We start from the raw sequence: 15,777 nt of genomic DNA on the forward strand, positions 1-15,777 counted from the left end.
GAGTAGACATCTGTCTTTTCAGAGTGCCTGTTATTAAGGCGTTTATGGAAGGACTCAAGAGTTATTCCACCAAGACTGCCACCTGACCCAGTGTGGAATCGTAATGTTCTTCTTACCAGACTAATGGGTCCACCCTTTAAGTCATTGCAATAATGTGAACTGCAATTTCTCACTAAAAGTTGCTTACCTCATTGCGATCACATCACTGAGGAGAGTGAGTGAGCTTCAGGCATTAACCATAGAAAACCCATTTTTACAAATACACCAAAACGTGATTCTTCGCACTAACCCTAAATTTCTACCTAAAGTTGTTTCTGCCTTCCACATCAACTAATCTGTTGAGTTACATGTTTTCTTTCCTCAACCAGATTCTCTGGCAGAATGTTCTCTACACACCTTGATGTAAAGAGCATTACTTTATTAAATTGAAAGGACAAAACGCTTTTGCTCCACCACACAAAGGCAATCCCATTTCTAAATCAGGCATTGCACGATGGATTGTTAAATGCATTCAAAGTTGCTATGCAAAAGCAGAGAGAATTTTACCATTTCTAAATCGGGCATTGCACGATGGATAGTTAAATGCATTCAAAGTTGCTATGCAGAAGCAGAGAGAATTTTACCAATTCCCCCTAGGACGCATTCTACCCGCAAACTAGGGGCTTCTATTGGCTTTCTTAGGAAACCTGCCCATAGCTGACATTTGTAAAGCTGTGACATGGCCTATACCACACACATTTGCAAAACACTACTTTGTAGATGTATTAGCTAGACAACAGCATTCAACTAAATTATTCTTGCGAAGTACAATTACGCATACCTGTACCAGGCAGGTCTTGGTTCTAGAAATAAAATACAACTAAATAATTTATTTTATACTAAACCAATTGGTCGGAGTTCAGTCTTTGAGTGTGTAAAACCCTTTCTTGCCTGAGTGTACAATAAATGCTTAACACTACCCTCTGATAAAGCCTTACTGCTTGCCCATACTGCCATAAATAGAGAGTAAGTTATCTACTTTAACCTCTGCCTACTTTTGGGGATCCACTGGACTCTGTGCACACTATACCTTGCTTTGATTGTAGGGTACACAGAGCCAGCTTCCTACACTTGTGTTGCTTTACATTTAACAGATTAAATTTCATAAGCGGTGAAATTGAATAATTCAAACAACGTTTTTGAGTATCAGAGGGCTACAAAGATCTATTTGCCTCCAGCATATTAACTCCTTTCTGCTAAAGTATTTCAGGTTACCAAAAGGAATACTAATGTTCCTGGCATGTGAAGCTGTAGATACAAATGCTGTGAATACTCTTGCCATCTAGTATTTGGCTCGGATGTGTGCAACTTGTTTTTCTTCTAAGAAGCCTTTCGAGTCACAAGGTAGTGACTACTTTTATTGGTCATCAGCTCCATTGTTAGATTGTTGTCTTTCCTCTGCCTGGTTCAGACGTGTCTCCACCTAGATCTGGGTCTACGAATCGCAGTGACTGTCTTCAGCCCGTACGACCTCTCCTGACTGGTTGGTTAAGCAATCCATGCTAAAGCCCTGTTTTGACATTTTGCAGTTCTTGTCTGGTTCGTTAATTGGGATCTGCTAGACACCCCCCCCAGGGCCCTGTGAGGTCTACTCAATTGTCTTTTTCCCTGCTCCTGGCGCCAGCATCGAAGACCACCTCAAGCCATCTTCATCTTCAGAGCCTGAGCCTTCCTTGGTGCCAACGAACCATCTTTGGTGCCGAAGCTCCTGTTAACAAAAAAAAAACATCCTCCACTACATCCAAAGACAAAAGGCAGCCCATTCTGTAGGACCTTTAAGATGAGCTTGATGCATGGCAGCAACAGATCCTTCTCCACCTACAAACTGGAAGGATCCTCGCCCATCTTCCACCAAAGACGCAATTTCCTATTCCTCTTGAGGAAGTTGACTTTTGAAGAGGCTCTTGGCCTGGCGGCTGAACCACTTACTAAGACTAAAAGGCACCAGGGTCTGGGCACTAACCCTGTAATACCTAGACCCTGTCCTCCTCCTCTTTCATCCTCTTCCCCTCCTTTCCTCCCAGTATCACCTCAGCCACCAGGAGCACCTCCACCCTAATCATCAGGGTGCTCCCCACATTCTTCAAAAGCGGTGGTTGGGGGATAGTCACGCTACCCTCTGTATCCCAGTGACTCCCTATTTGACCCCCAGCTACATGGTGACCTGTGGGATGACTGAAATCTACCTAGCCAGGTAGATTGATCCAGGCCTTTACCCTGCCTAACCATCCCTACCAGATGACTCTACCTCATCCCGTGAGGTTCTTAATCTAGCTGCCGGCTTCTACAAGGTGAAGGTGCATGAGGTTCAGGAAGATGAAGGCTTTCTTGTGGAGACTCTGTCCTCCACCCAGTGCACTTTGCAATTCCTCCCTGTGCTGAAGGGAATGTCCAAGACCACTCCCGTTTTAGTCCATGCAGAGCATGTGTATCCACAGTTACATGTGCGACAAACAGAATTTTTTTTCCATGTAAGCATCTGTTAGTGGCATGTAGTGTTGTAGATTCACATAGGCCTACTCTTCCTCTCCAGATGCCTCAGGTTGTTGCAGATGCATTCTTTAACGCCTTGCATGGACAGCTTTTTCTGTTGGTTTGTAAATTTCATCCTCGCCTGTCATGCCTGAAAAGAATCTTAACAATGGAGCTGATGCCCATGAGCATTACCAGTAGCAGGAGTCACTATACCTAGTGACTCTAAAGACATTTTACAAGATCAACACATTACACATGTCCAAGCCCACTAGATGGCCGGAATATGCAGATCATGTGAATCTAAAGCAGTGCCTGCTACAAACATGCTTACAAGGCAAGTATCATTTTCCTTTCCTGACTACCTTGAACAAGATTTTTTTTCTGTAGAATTGGTATAATAACCTTTGTGGAAATACTCTGCTTGGTGACACTTGAGGTTTCCATTGATCTGTCTGATATGGAAAAGGATATAAAGTGTTTTCGTAGTTTTTATGGTGTAACACCCTTAAAGATGTGGACCAGCAGAATAATGCTAACTTTTGTTTTTGCCCGTCAGACTCCCCGAAAGAGAAAGACTCGACACAGCTCGAATCCCCCAATGGAATGCCATGTGGGCTGGGTGATGGATTCCAGGGAGCACAGACCACGCACCACATCCATCAGGTACACAGTCGCAAGGCATAATTTTAAAAGTTTGGAGAATATATAGCTTTGTTGGCTGTAATGACACGCTGTAGCCCTAGCTAAAACTAATTTTTCAGAGAAAAACATACTAAACAGTAAAACATGTGAAGACTGGTCTTGGACCTGGTATATATTAAGAAGTACACTAGATTGGATAGCCATGTTAGTACTTGTATGAACATTGTCAGGGTGCCAAAGATGAACAATCAGGGCTCCCTTGGTGGGAAGGTGTATGGCAAAATAAGTTGCTTCCAAAATATTGTTATAGCTCTCTTAGAGCTAGCCACTTGATTTGTTAACATTGATTCAGTATTCTTAGGTCAAGTCGACTCAAAGAACTTGGAATGTGTTTGGGTCTCTGATCTTTAGTAAGAGCTACCCTTCTCTAAAAGGTTTTTAAAAGATTCATAAAGATTGAGTGTAGGAGAGTAGGGTCTGCAATCCTATGATCACCCAGATTTTTTGCTTTTGTTTCACTGGTTTACGACTTTCTCTGGCTGTCGGCCTGCCAATCAGGCCCACAGCCTGGCTGTTCTCTCTCTAAATTACAACATGTACCCTAGGTGCATTTACCAATTGGTACTGGGCCACCTTATCAGACCCTGTAACTCAGGGCATAGGTGTACCCAGGGCCTACCAGGGGCTGAAGCATGTATTATGCCACCCCTGGCTGGCCTCCTAAAGTTGACACAACTGGCTGCATGACAGCTGGGGCGAAGTCGTGTAATCACCCTTTGCTGTAGATATAGTATACCTATATCTAACCCTAAAATGGACACACAGATTCCTATCAGTCACTCCTATGGCAGGCCTTAACAATCCTGAAGGCAGAGTGCTTGGAATCGTGTGAGATGGTGCTCTGGCATGAGCTGAGCCTGTCTGCAGCTTGCGGAACCAAGTCCTAATAGCTGTTCCATGATAACGCATACCATATACTCTTAAGTGCATTATAATCCTTGCGGTTAAATGCTAACTTTGGTATTGCTTTATCAAAACATGTCGAGTAAGGTGTCATACGAATTGGAATACTAACCCCTCGCCAATTCTGGCGACGGGGTTAGCATTCCACCCTTCTAGAGGGAAACAACATGTATGTAACTGTGAACCCCGGTTAAAGTTAACTGAAGCCTCAGCTCCACAAAATGGATGCTGCCACCACAGACACAAGTCTGACCCCCTGCAGCTGGGAGTCATTCCAGCGAGGGGAGCCTGGACAAAGGGTTTCCTGTCGAGGGCGGTGCTAGCACCGTCCCAGACAGGGTTTTGTGTATCCTGGGTAGGCAGGGCTTTACAGGAAGGTGACTGCTGAGTGGCACCCCGGTGCTCACTACGCATAGGCCAGTCAGAACAAGTTCCAGGGGCACACCAGCCCCTGGCCTGGGGAAAGTCCGGCATGGGAGAGGGGTGTAACCACCCCCCTCCTAGTCCCACCCATAGGCAAGACCTAGTCACCGGGTCAGCCCTCTTTTTTAGTATAAAGATGGGAGCGGGCCCCCTGTTCAAATTAGATCATCTTTGGAATCAAGACCCGACTTTCTGCGAAAGACAAAAAGATTTCCTTCTTCAAGATTCTCCCTTGTGGCTAAGGAGTAGTCACCCTGCATCAAGCGGGCACCATCCTAAGAACACTGCGGTCTGCTGCAAGTCCTTCACGAATCCGACGACCCAGCTCGACGAGACCCGGCTTCCCTGGCACCTCTGACCTCTACTCACCTCTACAGCAAAGCTGAGAACTGTGAGTGCGACGAGACCTCGAGGGACCAACGATCGCCAAGACTGCACGACTTCTTTGTAACAAGCCCACCGTGTGCTCCACTGGTGAGTGCTTTGGGGTCCGAGAAGCCCCAACCCTGAGCAGCTCCAGCACCGAAGATCAGCCCTCCAGCATCTCCACGATCTGCGTGGGGCCCTTCTGCTTTTGCGTGCTCACCGCGCTGTGTGGCTACTAGCCGGCTAGCTTGTGGCCTTCTTCACGACGCCCGACGACATCACTGCTGCTGGTCTGGTTGCTCCAGACTGGCCCTTGCTTCCCTGCAACAGAGAAGCACCCCGGACCCTCCTGGTCCACTCCAGACGCCATTTTGAGTCCACCGCGTGGGCTTGAATTTGCCAAGGCTTTGTTGCCCAATCCTGGGTCCAGCGACGCCGACAGCTTCAATCTTCGTGGGACAGCTCGCTCCTCCATCCTGGTCGCCGACAACGCCTCCTGGTCCGTGAGATCTGCGAGCACAGCGTCACCCACTCACCTAGTCGAGGTGACTACCATCCGGTGCCCTCCTGGTGCCACCTGACTACTGGCTAGTAGTCTCGAACTTGGTCCCCTCTGCTTTCAGGTGTCATCTTCCTCCGATCCAGGCTTGGATCCATCGAACTTTCTTCACTGGTCGCCTGCCAGCAACTTCTTTCTTCCAGGCTCCTGGTCCGTCTACGAGGATTCCCGACGTCTTTTGAGACCTATGCAGCTGCAGCCCCTGGGCTAGGTAACCTCGGCATTTCGTTGCCCCAGTATAGCCTCACTATCCAAGGGCCAGAATCCACTTTCGTTTTCCTCCTACCAGGTCGGGTTCGCCCGAGAACACTAACTTTGTCTTTACTAGCTACCATAGACTTTGTCCCGCATTACGCGTGAGAGTGCACACTCTGCACCCGAGTCCCCTGGGTCTCCTAGAAGTAATCTGAAGATTCTATAGTCAAGATCTAGCGATTCCAAAGCCTATTAGTACTGTACATACCTGCTAGTAATTTCGCATTCCACTTTCAGAGTATATGGTTTTCCGTGCCCCTCTGGCATTTGTATATACTGTGCTAACTTAAGTATTTTCGTAGGAGTTTTGTTTTGTGCTTAGTACCCTGTCCTCATAAAGAGTACAGGGCTGTTGTGATTCTTAATAAATATCTTGTTTATTTTCATAACACTTGTGTGGTGTCCTTTCACTTGGTGTTCAAGGGGTATATGTGTGGTATAACAGCTGGCTTAACACGCCCTCTCGAGTCTTTAGCCTTAGACTGCTCGTATCCACGCTACTAGGATAGCTGGTCTATAAGGTTGACTTACAACCAATCATCAATAAGGGTTGCTGGACTGATACATAGTGTTCACTAGAATAGTGAGCACTGCATATCAGGCCACCTTCTCACATTGAGGACAAGAGAAAAAAAGTTGTGGCATACAAATGGAGGATTAAAAAAAACAAGAGGATTTCAACCAGCAGAGCTGTAGCTCCTTGGGGGTGATGTCCTCAAAATGAGCCCAAGAAGGAGAAAAACATTACAACGGGACCCAAAATATAGCAGAGCAACCTGCACCCTCCCACCCCCCAATGTCGGGGCTGTGCAGCCTGCCACCACATGAAGCAAGCCTCTGTTTCTGCTGTTGGTATGGCCCCAAACTGGCAGGGACCAGTATGAATATGATTAAAGGAGTGTGGTGAAGCGTAGCAGTACCCATGCGCGTCGGTAGACGTCGTCTGAGTACTTGGACGCCGCCTCCGCGCGCTGACGTCAGTTATTCTTTTTTCCACGCCAGCAAGCGCAGATCCGGAAAAAGGTGTACCCTATTCAGATTTTGACTAACTTTTTACGATCCTTTTTGATCTATTTTCGGAGTCTTTCGACTCCGAAGGTGCCAGTAGGGATGCCTGGGTTCAAGCCCTGTGCCGACTGCAACTGACTGATGTACCCCATCGCCGGTGCCTGCACTGTCTAGGCCCGGACCACGACGACAAGTCCTGCTCCGACTGCCGGGCCCTGACGTCTAAAGCTGGACGGGAGCGGTCCCGTAAGCGACTCTAGCTTCGGCAGTCCGCCCAGCGCCGCTCGAGTTCCAGGTCCGAAAGGAGGTCGCGGGGCCAGAGTCACCACAGTTCTGGGAGTCGTCTTCGGGCTAGAAGTCCTGCACAAGAAGGCGAAGAGGCACTATCGCTCTTCTGACTTCCAACCGCCACCGCCCCCCCCCCCCCCCCCCCCCCCCCAAACGCTCGCGGCCGGGGGTTCGGGCGACACCCGGAGCCGCGGGCGTCGTGGCCTGCTCCATACCTGCCGGTCCCTGGGCAGCACGTGATGCCAGAGGAGATCGAGGCCTTCCTCTCGGCCAGAAGGTCGCTCACTCCTCCGTCTGGTTCCGCGGCGCCTTCTGGCCAAGCGGCCCCGGGTGCTTCCACCCCGGCGACTTTGGTCCCGATGCCGCAGGGCCCCACTGGATACGGCTACCTCACCGGCGCTGGCCCCAAGGGTGTCGCTCCCAGTGCTGTCCCTGGTCCTACCCTAGTTTTGGGTCCGGCGTCGGAGCGGCGCCGCTCTCGACGCCGTTTGGAGATTTCTATTTTTATGACCCGGCCCCATCCTTTGAGCCTCAGTACCAGGCAATGGGTGACTAGGGGGATTGAGAGGGGTCTGAGGACCCTCTGGCACGTGAGTGTCCGTCTTCTGCGGACTGGGCAGGAGAGCTTGGGGATGCCAGTGCTCTGGACACTTCGCCCGACACTGGTTTTGTCTCCCCTCTAACGTGGCTACGGAGAAGGGGGCGGCTTATAGCATGGTGCTGTTGAGGGACGCCAAGGCCTTGTGCCTTGAGCTCCCCGTTGCGGCCGTGAGGACTAACCTCCCCACTGAGGTCCTTAAACCGCAGTCCAGCTCGGCAGAGTTTCTGCTGCCCTTTAATGAGTCCTTATCTGACGTTTTCTGGGCACATGGTCCAAGCCCGCTACAGGTCAGCCTGTGGATAGGAACGTGGCCAGGCGCCACCGCCCGGCTCCGGGCGACCCTTGCTTTGTCTGCCCGCCCCACCCCAGAAAGCCTGGTTATCCAGGCCTCTAATTCCCAGACTGCATTCCCGGAGGCTTCCCCCGATCGGGAATCCAAGAGGTACGAACAATATGGGAAGAAAGCATTCTCCTCCCTGAGTTTAGGATTGCGGTCAGTCAACACCGCGTGCCTCTTGGGCCGTTACACCTACTCTCTGTGGGATGCGGACGTGCTGCCAGAATGCCCGGTGGAGGTCTGGGCTAAACTCGGCCAAGCCCTTCTGGAGGGTCGAGATGCGGTGCGTTATTCCATCCGGTGTGGGCTGGACACTACTGACTCGCTAGGCAGGGTGATGGCAACATCTGAAAGAAACAAGTTAGTATTGGATTCCTTACGTTAGAATATCCCCAGGCGTCAGACAGGATCTGGAAATTTTTGCATAGCAGTACCCTTGCGCGTCTGCAGGCGTCGTCGGTGGATCTGCATCCGTCTTACTTGGACGCCGCCTCCGCGCGCTGACGTCAGTTCTTCTTTTCTCCGCACCAGCAGCACAGATCCGGAAAAAGTGGTACCTTGGTCACTTTTTGACTAAACTTTTTTGAGATCTTTTTGATCATTCTTTGAGTCTTCGACTCCGATCGGTGCCGGTAGGGATGCTAGGTTTTAAACCTTGTGAGGACTGCGACCGGCTGATGTCGGTCACCGACCCTCACCGACGGTGCCTCCACTGTCTCGGCGTCAATCATGACGACAAGACCTTCTCCAACTGTCTGGCCTTAACATCGAAAGCTAGGTGGGAGCGGTCCCGCAAGCGGCTCGAGCTCCGGCAGTCGGCCCGCGTCGTGAGAGGTCCTGGTCCGGACGGAGATCGCGGGACTGGTCGCGGGGGCGGAGCCGTCATAGCTCCGTGAGTCGACATCACTCCTCAGGTTCGAAGTAGTTAGGTAAGCACAAGAAGTCGAAGAGACTTCATCGCTCTTCCTACTCCCCCCTCCCCCCCCCCCCCCCCCCCCCCCCCCGGCGCTTGCATGATGCGGCCGGGGGTTTGGGTGACACCGCCCACGTGGCTCCGTCGGAGTCACGGACGTCGTGTCCTGCCCCATACCCTCCGGTCCCTGGGCAGCAAGCGACGCCGGAGGAGATCTAGCGCTTCCTCATGGCCATGAGTTCCCTCACTCCGGCAGGCTCCGCGGCTCCTTAGGGCCCAGCGGACCAGTCTGGGGGCCCTAGCGGGTCGGGTGCTTCGGCCTGATGCCGGTGGGTGCTTCGGGCTTGGCGCCGCAGGGCCCCACTGGATCTGCTTCTGAATCCGGATCGTCGCCGGTCGACCTGACCGGCGCCGGTCCCGCAGGTGTCACTTCCGGCGCCGTCCTCTGGCGGCGCTGTCCCCGATACCTCCCTTGACCCGGTTCCGGCACCTGAGCGGCGCCGCTCTCGACGCCGCTAGGGGAGTTTTACTTCAATGAACTGGCCCCATCATTTGACAACCCTGATTATCAGGGGATGGGTGATGAGGAGAATTGGGAGGGGTCTGAGGACCCTCTGACACGCGAGTGTCAGTCCCAGGAGGAATGGACCGGTCTTGGGGATGCCAGTGGTCTGGACACTTCGCCAGACACTGGTTTTGCCTCACCTCCTACCGTGGCTACGTAGGAGGGGGCATCATTCAGTGTGGTGTTGACGCGGGCGGCCAAGGCCTTGGCCCTTGAGCTCCCCGTCGTGGCCGTGAGGACTAACCTCCTCACTGAGGTCCTTAAACCGTAGTCAAGCTCGGCTGAGCCTCTGCTGCCGTTTAATGAGGCCTTAACTGACGTTCTTTTGGGCACCTGGTCCAGGCCCGCTACAGGACAGCCTGTAGATAGGAACGTGGCCAGACGCCACTGCCCGGCCCGGGTGACCTTGCTTTCCTGTCCACCCACCCCACCCCAGAGTGCCTGGTCATCCAGGCCTCTAACTCCCAGACCGCATTCCCGTCGGCTCCGCCTGATCGGGAATCCAAGAGGTATGAGAATTATGGAAGGAAAATATTCTCCTCCCTTAGTTTGGGACTGCGGTCTTCCAATGCCGCATGCCTCTTGGGCCGCTACACCCACTCCCTGTGGGACACGGTCGCGGACGTGCTGCCACAATGCCCGGCGGAGGTCATGGCTAAACTTTCCCATGCCGAGGGTCAAGATGCGGCACGTTTTTCCATCTGTTGTGGACTGGATACCACCGACTCACTGGGTAGAGCGATGGCAACGACGGTGGCGATACAGCACCACGCCTGGTGGAGGTCTGCCAACTTTTCTGCGGATGTCCAGAATACACTCATGGACATGCCGTTTGATGGCCGTCGCCTATTCGGCGACAAGGCAGACCATGCGCTTGAGCGCTTTAAGGACTCCAGGGCTATGGCCAAATCCTTGGGCCTCTCGGCCCCGCGCCAGCAAATAGGTGCCTTTCGCTCCATTCGTGGCCAAGGAAGGGGCGCTCCCACGCGTGCTGCCAGCCACGCACCGCAGACTAACATCCAACGCGGTGGCGGCCGTGGAAACCGCCGTGGAAGCGGTCGGGGACAACGGCGAGGCCAGTCCACACCTTCCCCCGCAGCATCTGCCTCAAAACCTCCCTAGTCCGTGCTTTCAGGCCCAAGTGATGCCAGTGGAGGGCAGGGTTCGACATCACCACTCCCACTGGCGCACTGTCACATCGGACAGGTGGGCGCTGCAAATCGTCCTAAGGGGCTACTCCCTCCCCTTCGAGACGACCCCTCCAGCCATGCCACCAAAATACCACTGCGTATCGGGGGATCATTTGCGGCTTCTGCAGGAGGAAGTTACGGCCCTCTTGGCCAAGGGGCCATAGAGTGCAATTCTGGGCCAGAAGTAGGGTGTGGTTGCTACTCACAGTACTTCCTGGTACCCAAGAAGGGCAAAGGAGGCCTACGCCCTATCTTGGACCTACGGAACGTCAACGACTTCCTCCGGAAGGAGAAGTTCAAAATGCTGACACTAGATCAGGTCTTGGCTGCCCTAGACCCAGGAGACTGGATGGTATCTATGGACTTGCAGGACTCTTATTTCCACATCCCCGTCCTGCCGGCCCACTGGCGCTACCTGTGGTTCACGGTAGGCCACAAGCACTTTCAGTTTACCGTGCTCCCCTTCCGCTTTACCAGCTCCCCACGGGTGTTCACGAAAGTGATGGCGGTGGTCGCAGCTCATCTGCGCAGGTTAGGGGTTTCAGTCTTCCCCTACCTCGACGACGGGTTGTTGAAGGTGGGCTTACCCCAGACAGTCGTCAGCCACCTCCAGACGACGGCGGACCTCCTGCACCTGCTGGGATTCTACATCAACGTGCCGAAGTCACACCTGTTTCCCTCTCAAAAGCTTCTCTTCATCGGAGTGGTTCCCGACTCGGCGCAGTTTCGGGTTTATCCCCCCGAGCAGGCTCTGATTCCGATCTTTCAGCCTTCATCCCGAGTCTCGCTCAGGTTGACACTGCGGCTTCTGGGTCTGATGGCTTCCTGCATCCTTCTGGTGCATCACACCGGTTTGGTGGATGCAGGCTCTGCAGTGGGAGCTGAAGTTTCAGTGGGCCCAGCATCCGGGCAACTCGTCCGACCATGTCCTGATCTCGGAGGGCACTGCGAAACAGCTGCAGTGGTGGCTCACGGACCGCGATTGGGTCAGCGGCAGATCCATCTCCCTTCCCCAACCGGAGCATGTAGTTGTGACTGACGCGTCCCTCCAGGGCTGGGGAGGCCACATGGGAGAGGCGGAGATCAGAGGCCTCTGGTCTCAGTCGGAGTCCCGGCTCCATATCAACCTTTCGGAGCTGCGGGCGATTCGTCTAGCACTGAAGGCATTCCTCCCCTCTGTCCGGGGGAGTGTAGTGCAGGTGTTCACGGACAACACCACTGCCATGTGGTACTGCAACAAACAGGGTGAGGTGGGGTCGTGGACCCTCTGCCAGGAGGCTCTTCGCCTCTGGCAGTGGCTGGAACATCAGGTGTGACCCTGGTGGTTCAACACCTGGCAGCTAATCTGAACGCCAGGGCAGACTAACTCAGCCGCCGGATGTATGATGGATCATAAATGGCGTCTGAACTCGGACGTTGCGCAAGGCCTCATTCTGCAGTGGGGAGAGCCTTGGTCAGATGTATTCACCACCAAAGAGAACGCGCAATGTCATCAGTTCTGCGCGTTGGAATTTCCAAGGCGGCACTCGCTCGGAGACGCTTTTCGTCGCGAGTGGAGTTGCGGTCTGTTGTACACCTATACCACTTCTGCCCTGAGTGCTGAAGAAGATCAAGCGCGACCGGGCACAAGTCATCCTTGTGGCTCCGGACTGGGCACAAAGGTACTGGTATCCCGAGCTACTCAGTATTTCAGTCGATTCCCCGGTTCGTCTGCCTCTTCAGGAGGACCTTCTGTCGCAACAGCAGGGGACGGTCCTCCACCCGAACCTGTCCAGTCTCCACCTCCATGCTTGGAGATTGAGCGGCGACAGTTGAGGCCATTTGACTTGCCTCCTGAAGTCTGTAACATCATTCTGGCAGCCAGGCGTCCCTCTACAAAGTCTGTATACGCCTGCAGGTGGAACAGATTTGTGGCATGGTGCACAGCAAAGGCTGTGGATCCTCTGAGGTTCTTCTCTTCCTTCTTTCTCTTGCCCGGCAGGGCTCTGCTCTCGGCACTATCAAGGGCTACCTTTCTGCCCTTTCAGCCTTTCTAAAGCTGCCTGATCAACCATCTTTGTTCAAGTCCCCTATTGTAACTTGTTTTCTGAAGGGCATCACACACACGTTTCCACCTGTTCCATTTGTGATGCCTCAGTGGGACTTGAACCTGGTTCTTACTTATCTGATGTGCGCTCCCTTTGAGCCACTTCACAACTGTCCTCTCCGCCTTCTTACCCTTAAGACTGCTTTCCTGGTTGCCATCACCTCTGCCAGGAGAGTGAGTGAGCTCCAGGCTCTTCACTCCAAACCTCCTTTCCTTTCTGTCCATCCGGACAAGGTTGTGTTACGGACTAGACCCTCTTTCCTGCCAAGGTTGTCACGGCCTTCCACATCGGGCAGTCTTTCACATTGCCCACCTTCTTTCCGCCTCCGCATCCCTCAAGAGGAAGAGCGGCTCCATTGTCTGGACCCAAATCGTGCGCTCTCGTTCTATCTGGACCGCACACGCCAGTTCCGGGTGGATGACCAACTCTTTGTTGGTTACGTGGGCGCTAAAAAGGGACGGGCGGTACAAAAGCGGACCATCTCTCGGTGGGTTGTGTTGTGTATCAAGCCATGCTACTCCTTGGCTAAGAAGGAACCTGCTGTTGGGCTGAGGGCCCATTCCACTCGAGCCACGGCGGCTACTACTACCCTGGGTCGGGGAGTCCACTTGCAGGACATTTGTCAGGCAGCTACGTGGGCCTCGCACACGTTTGCAAGACACTACTGCCTGGACAGTCCAGTCTGGAGGGATGGCTTCTTTGGCCGTTCCGTCCTCCAGGACTTTCTGGTGTGATTGGTTCGCAGACCCACCACCGGGGTTGGTATTGCTGGGGTATCTATTCTAAGGTAAGGAATCTAATACTAACCTGTTTCTTTCAGATGAACAAGTTACTTACCTTTTGTAACGATATATCTGGAAGAAACAGTAGTTAGTATTAGATACCTTACCGCCCCACCCATCCTCCCCGTTCTGCGAACCGATATCTAGGGTTAAGGTCATCCCCTTTCAGGGCCCTAGTTTCATGGCACCAGTGTTGGTTTTTATCATGGCTCTGCGTTTCTGGAGCGGAAAAGCTATGTATAAGGACAGACGTCAGCGCGCGAGGGCGGCGTCTAAGTACTCCGGCGACGTCATCCAGGCGCAAACTATGCCGACGACCGAGGCAGAGCCGCAAAAAACGTCTACCGGCGCGCAGGGGTACAGCTACGCAAAAGTTTCCGGATCCAGTCTGACGCCTGGGGATATTCTAAGGTAAGGATTCTACTACTGTTTCTTCCAACTTACCAATGACTGATTGTATAGTCTGTGGTGTAATTTTATTTGTGTTCCCCTGGTAAGGGGCTTGTTTTGAAATCCTTATAGGAGGTTGGACTGTTGGAGTCTGCATGACATATTGGACCAATTGTCTATAAATTTTTATTAGTTGTTTTAGTTAAACTAATATTTCTGCTCCCGTCATTTCTTCAATGTCAGGATCTGGTGTATAGCTGGCTAGTACCGGCCATGTTGCTCCTGGTCAACCTAGTGGACCGAGCTTGGTAATGTGATTTTGATGTTGTAGGGCGCCTTTAAACCAGAGTGCATGCTCTTGGTATGCTAGTGGAATTTTAACATCCTCGAAAGGTGTGTATTCCGTTGGATGTTCCTCTACTTTGTAGAAGTGAAACACATGTGATACTGCATTTGCTTCAGGGAAGAAAATCCAGAAATAGAATAAATCTGTCTGCCGATATTCATGTGCCTCTATGACAAAAATTACCATACCACCTCTTGGTGATATGCCATTTGTTATAAGCTTTATAGTGATGGTTTTCCTTAAGTTTTCTGGGATGATTATAGCATCCGGGTAGTCTTGTTGGAAACCTGTAACGTTTAAGCCTGGTTGGGCTGCAGGTGCTGCAGCTCCACCGGTCCCGTTTTCAGTCATTTTGGTGGCTGAAAGTTTTCAGAACAAGTTTCAAGGAAATAAAGATAAGGTGCACAATATTACCCCAGTATTGGAACTTTCATAGATTCCCATGCTTTGTATCATTCCCTGTCGTCGGAATGGGAGTCTCTGTAACAAAAATACCATAGTTGTAGGTACAAAAGACAATGGAAAAAGGCCTAGGCCTCATTCCCTTTTGTAGCATATCACCCTCTTTGTGTAAAAGAGACCAAACTTTGGCCTCAGCCAATCAGAAGTACCTCACCACTTAGAACCTTCCTGAAGGAACCTCAGAGCCTCAGATTTTCTACCGCACGTTGTGCTAGGGAGTCTCCTTTGAGCTCTGCTCAACTTCTACTCTTCTAAATGATTTCTTCAGGATTTTTCTACAGGATTTTCTTCAGAATCTTTCAGATTCTCTTCAGGATTGTTCCTATCTTCCAGGATGTCGGAAATTGAGAAGAAAAAAACCCTTTTCAAGCCTTGTTCCTCCTGTGGCAAGAAAAGGCTTTTTGTGGAGGATAAGCATAAGGACTGCATTTATTGCCTCTATCCTGACCACCAGGCTGCTGACTGTTCAATCTGTCGCACTTTTTCTGCCAAGACCCTCCGGGACCGTGAGGGTAGGCTCCTGACATGGCTGCAAAAGCTTAAATCAAGGAAGGATACGGTCTCCAGTGACAGTGAGGATGCTGGATCGATGTCTTCTACAAGAAGGTCAGTGAAAAGGGGTAGGGGTTCCCCTTCTACTTCGGTGGGAAGATCTTCTAAGGCCTCAAAGACCCCCAGTGAGTCTGAGAGCCCAGGTCCCAGCAAATCTCCTCACGGAAGTGTAAAGGAGAGGGATGGACCTTCTACAGGTGAGAAGACTGCCACAGCCTTCAAAACACCTTCATGCCAGTCTTCTGAGAGGACTTCTAGGTCCTCGACGACGAAGACGTCGACAGCGGGAGGCCCGTCGACGAGAACATCGAAGACTCCGTCAACTGGAGGTTCGTCGACGTCGCGACCGTCGACAGCGGTGTCCTCGCCGTCGACGGAGAAACTGAAGACGCCGACGACTAAGGTACCAGCTTCAAAGGTGTCGACGAAGGAGCCGTCGACGACGAAAGCCCCGTCGACGTCGAAAGTCCAGTCGACGTCGAAAGTCCAGTCGACGACGAAGACCCCGTCGACGACTAAGGTCCTGTCGACGTC

General features: G+C 52.1%; 1 protein-coding gene across 2 annotated transcripts in view; it reads left to right on the forward strand.

The window, feature by feature from the left end:
• LOC147659395 (la-related protein 1-like) overlaps positions 1-15,777 on the forward strand; it is a 784,977-nt gene that overhangs the window by 577,779 nt on the left and 191,421 nt on the right. For both annotated transcript variants that reach the window (XM_086951772.1, XM_086951771.1), the window contains exon 14: positions 3,071-3,177. In XM_086951772.1, coding sequence (XP_086807898.1) covers positions 3,071-3,177 — 107 coding nt within the window. The remainder of the gene's footprint in view (positions 1-3,070; positions 3,178-15,777) is intronic.

The sequence above is a fragment of the Lissotriton vulgaris genome, unplaced genomic scaffold (assembly GCF_964263255.1).
Source record: "Lissotriton vulgaris unplaced genomic scaffold, aLisVul1.2 SCAFFOLD_866, whole genome shotgun sequence".
NCBI lineage: Eukaryota > Metazoa > Chordata > Amphibia > Caudata > Salamandridae > Lissotriton > Lissotriton vulgaris.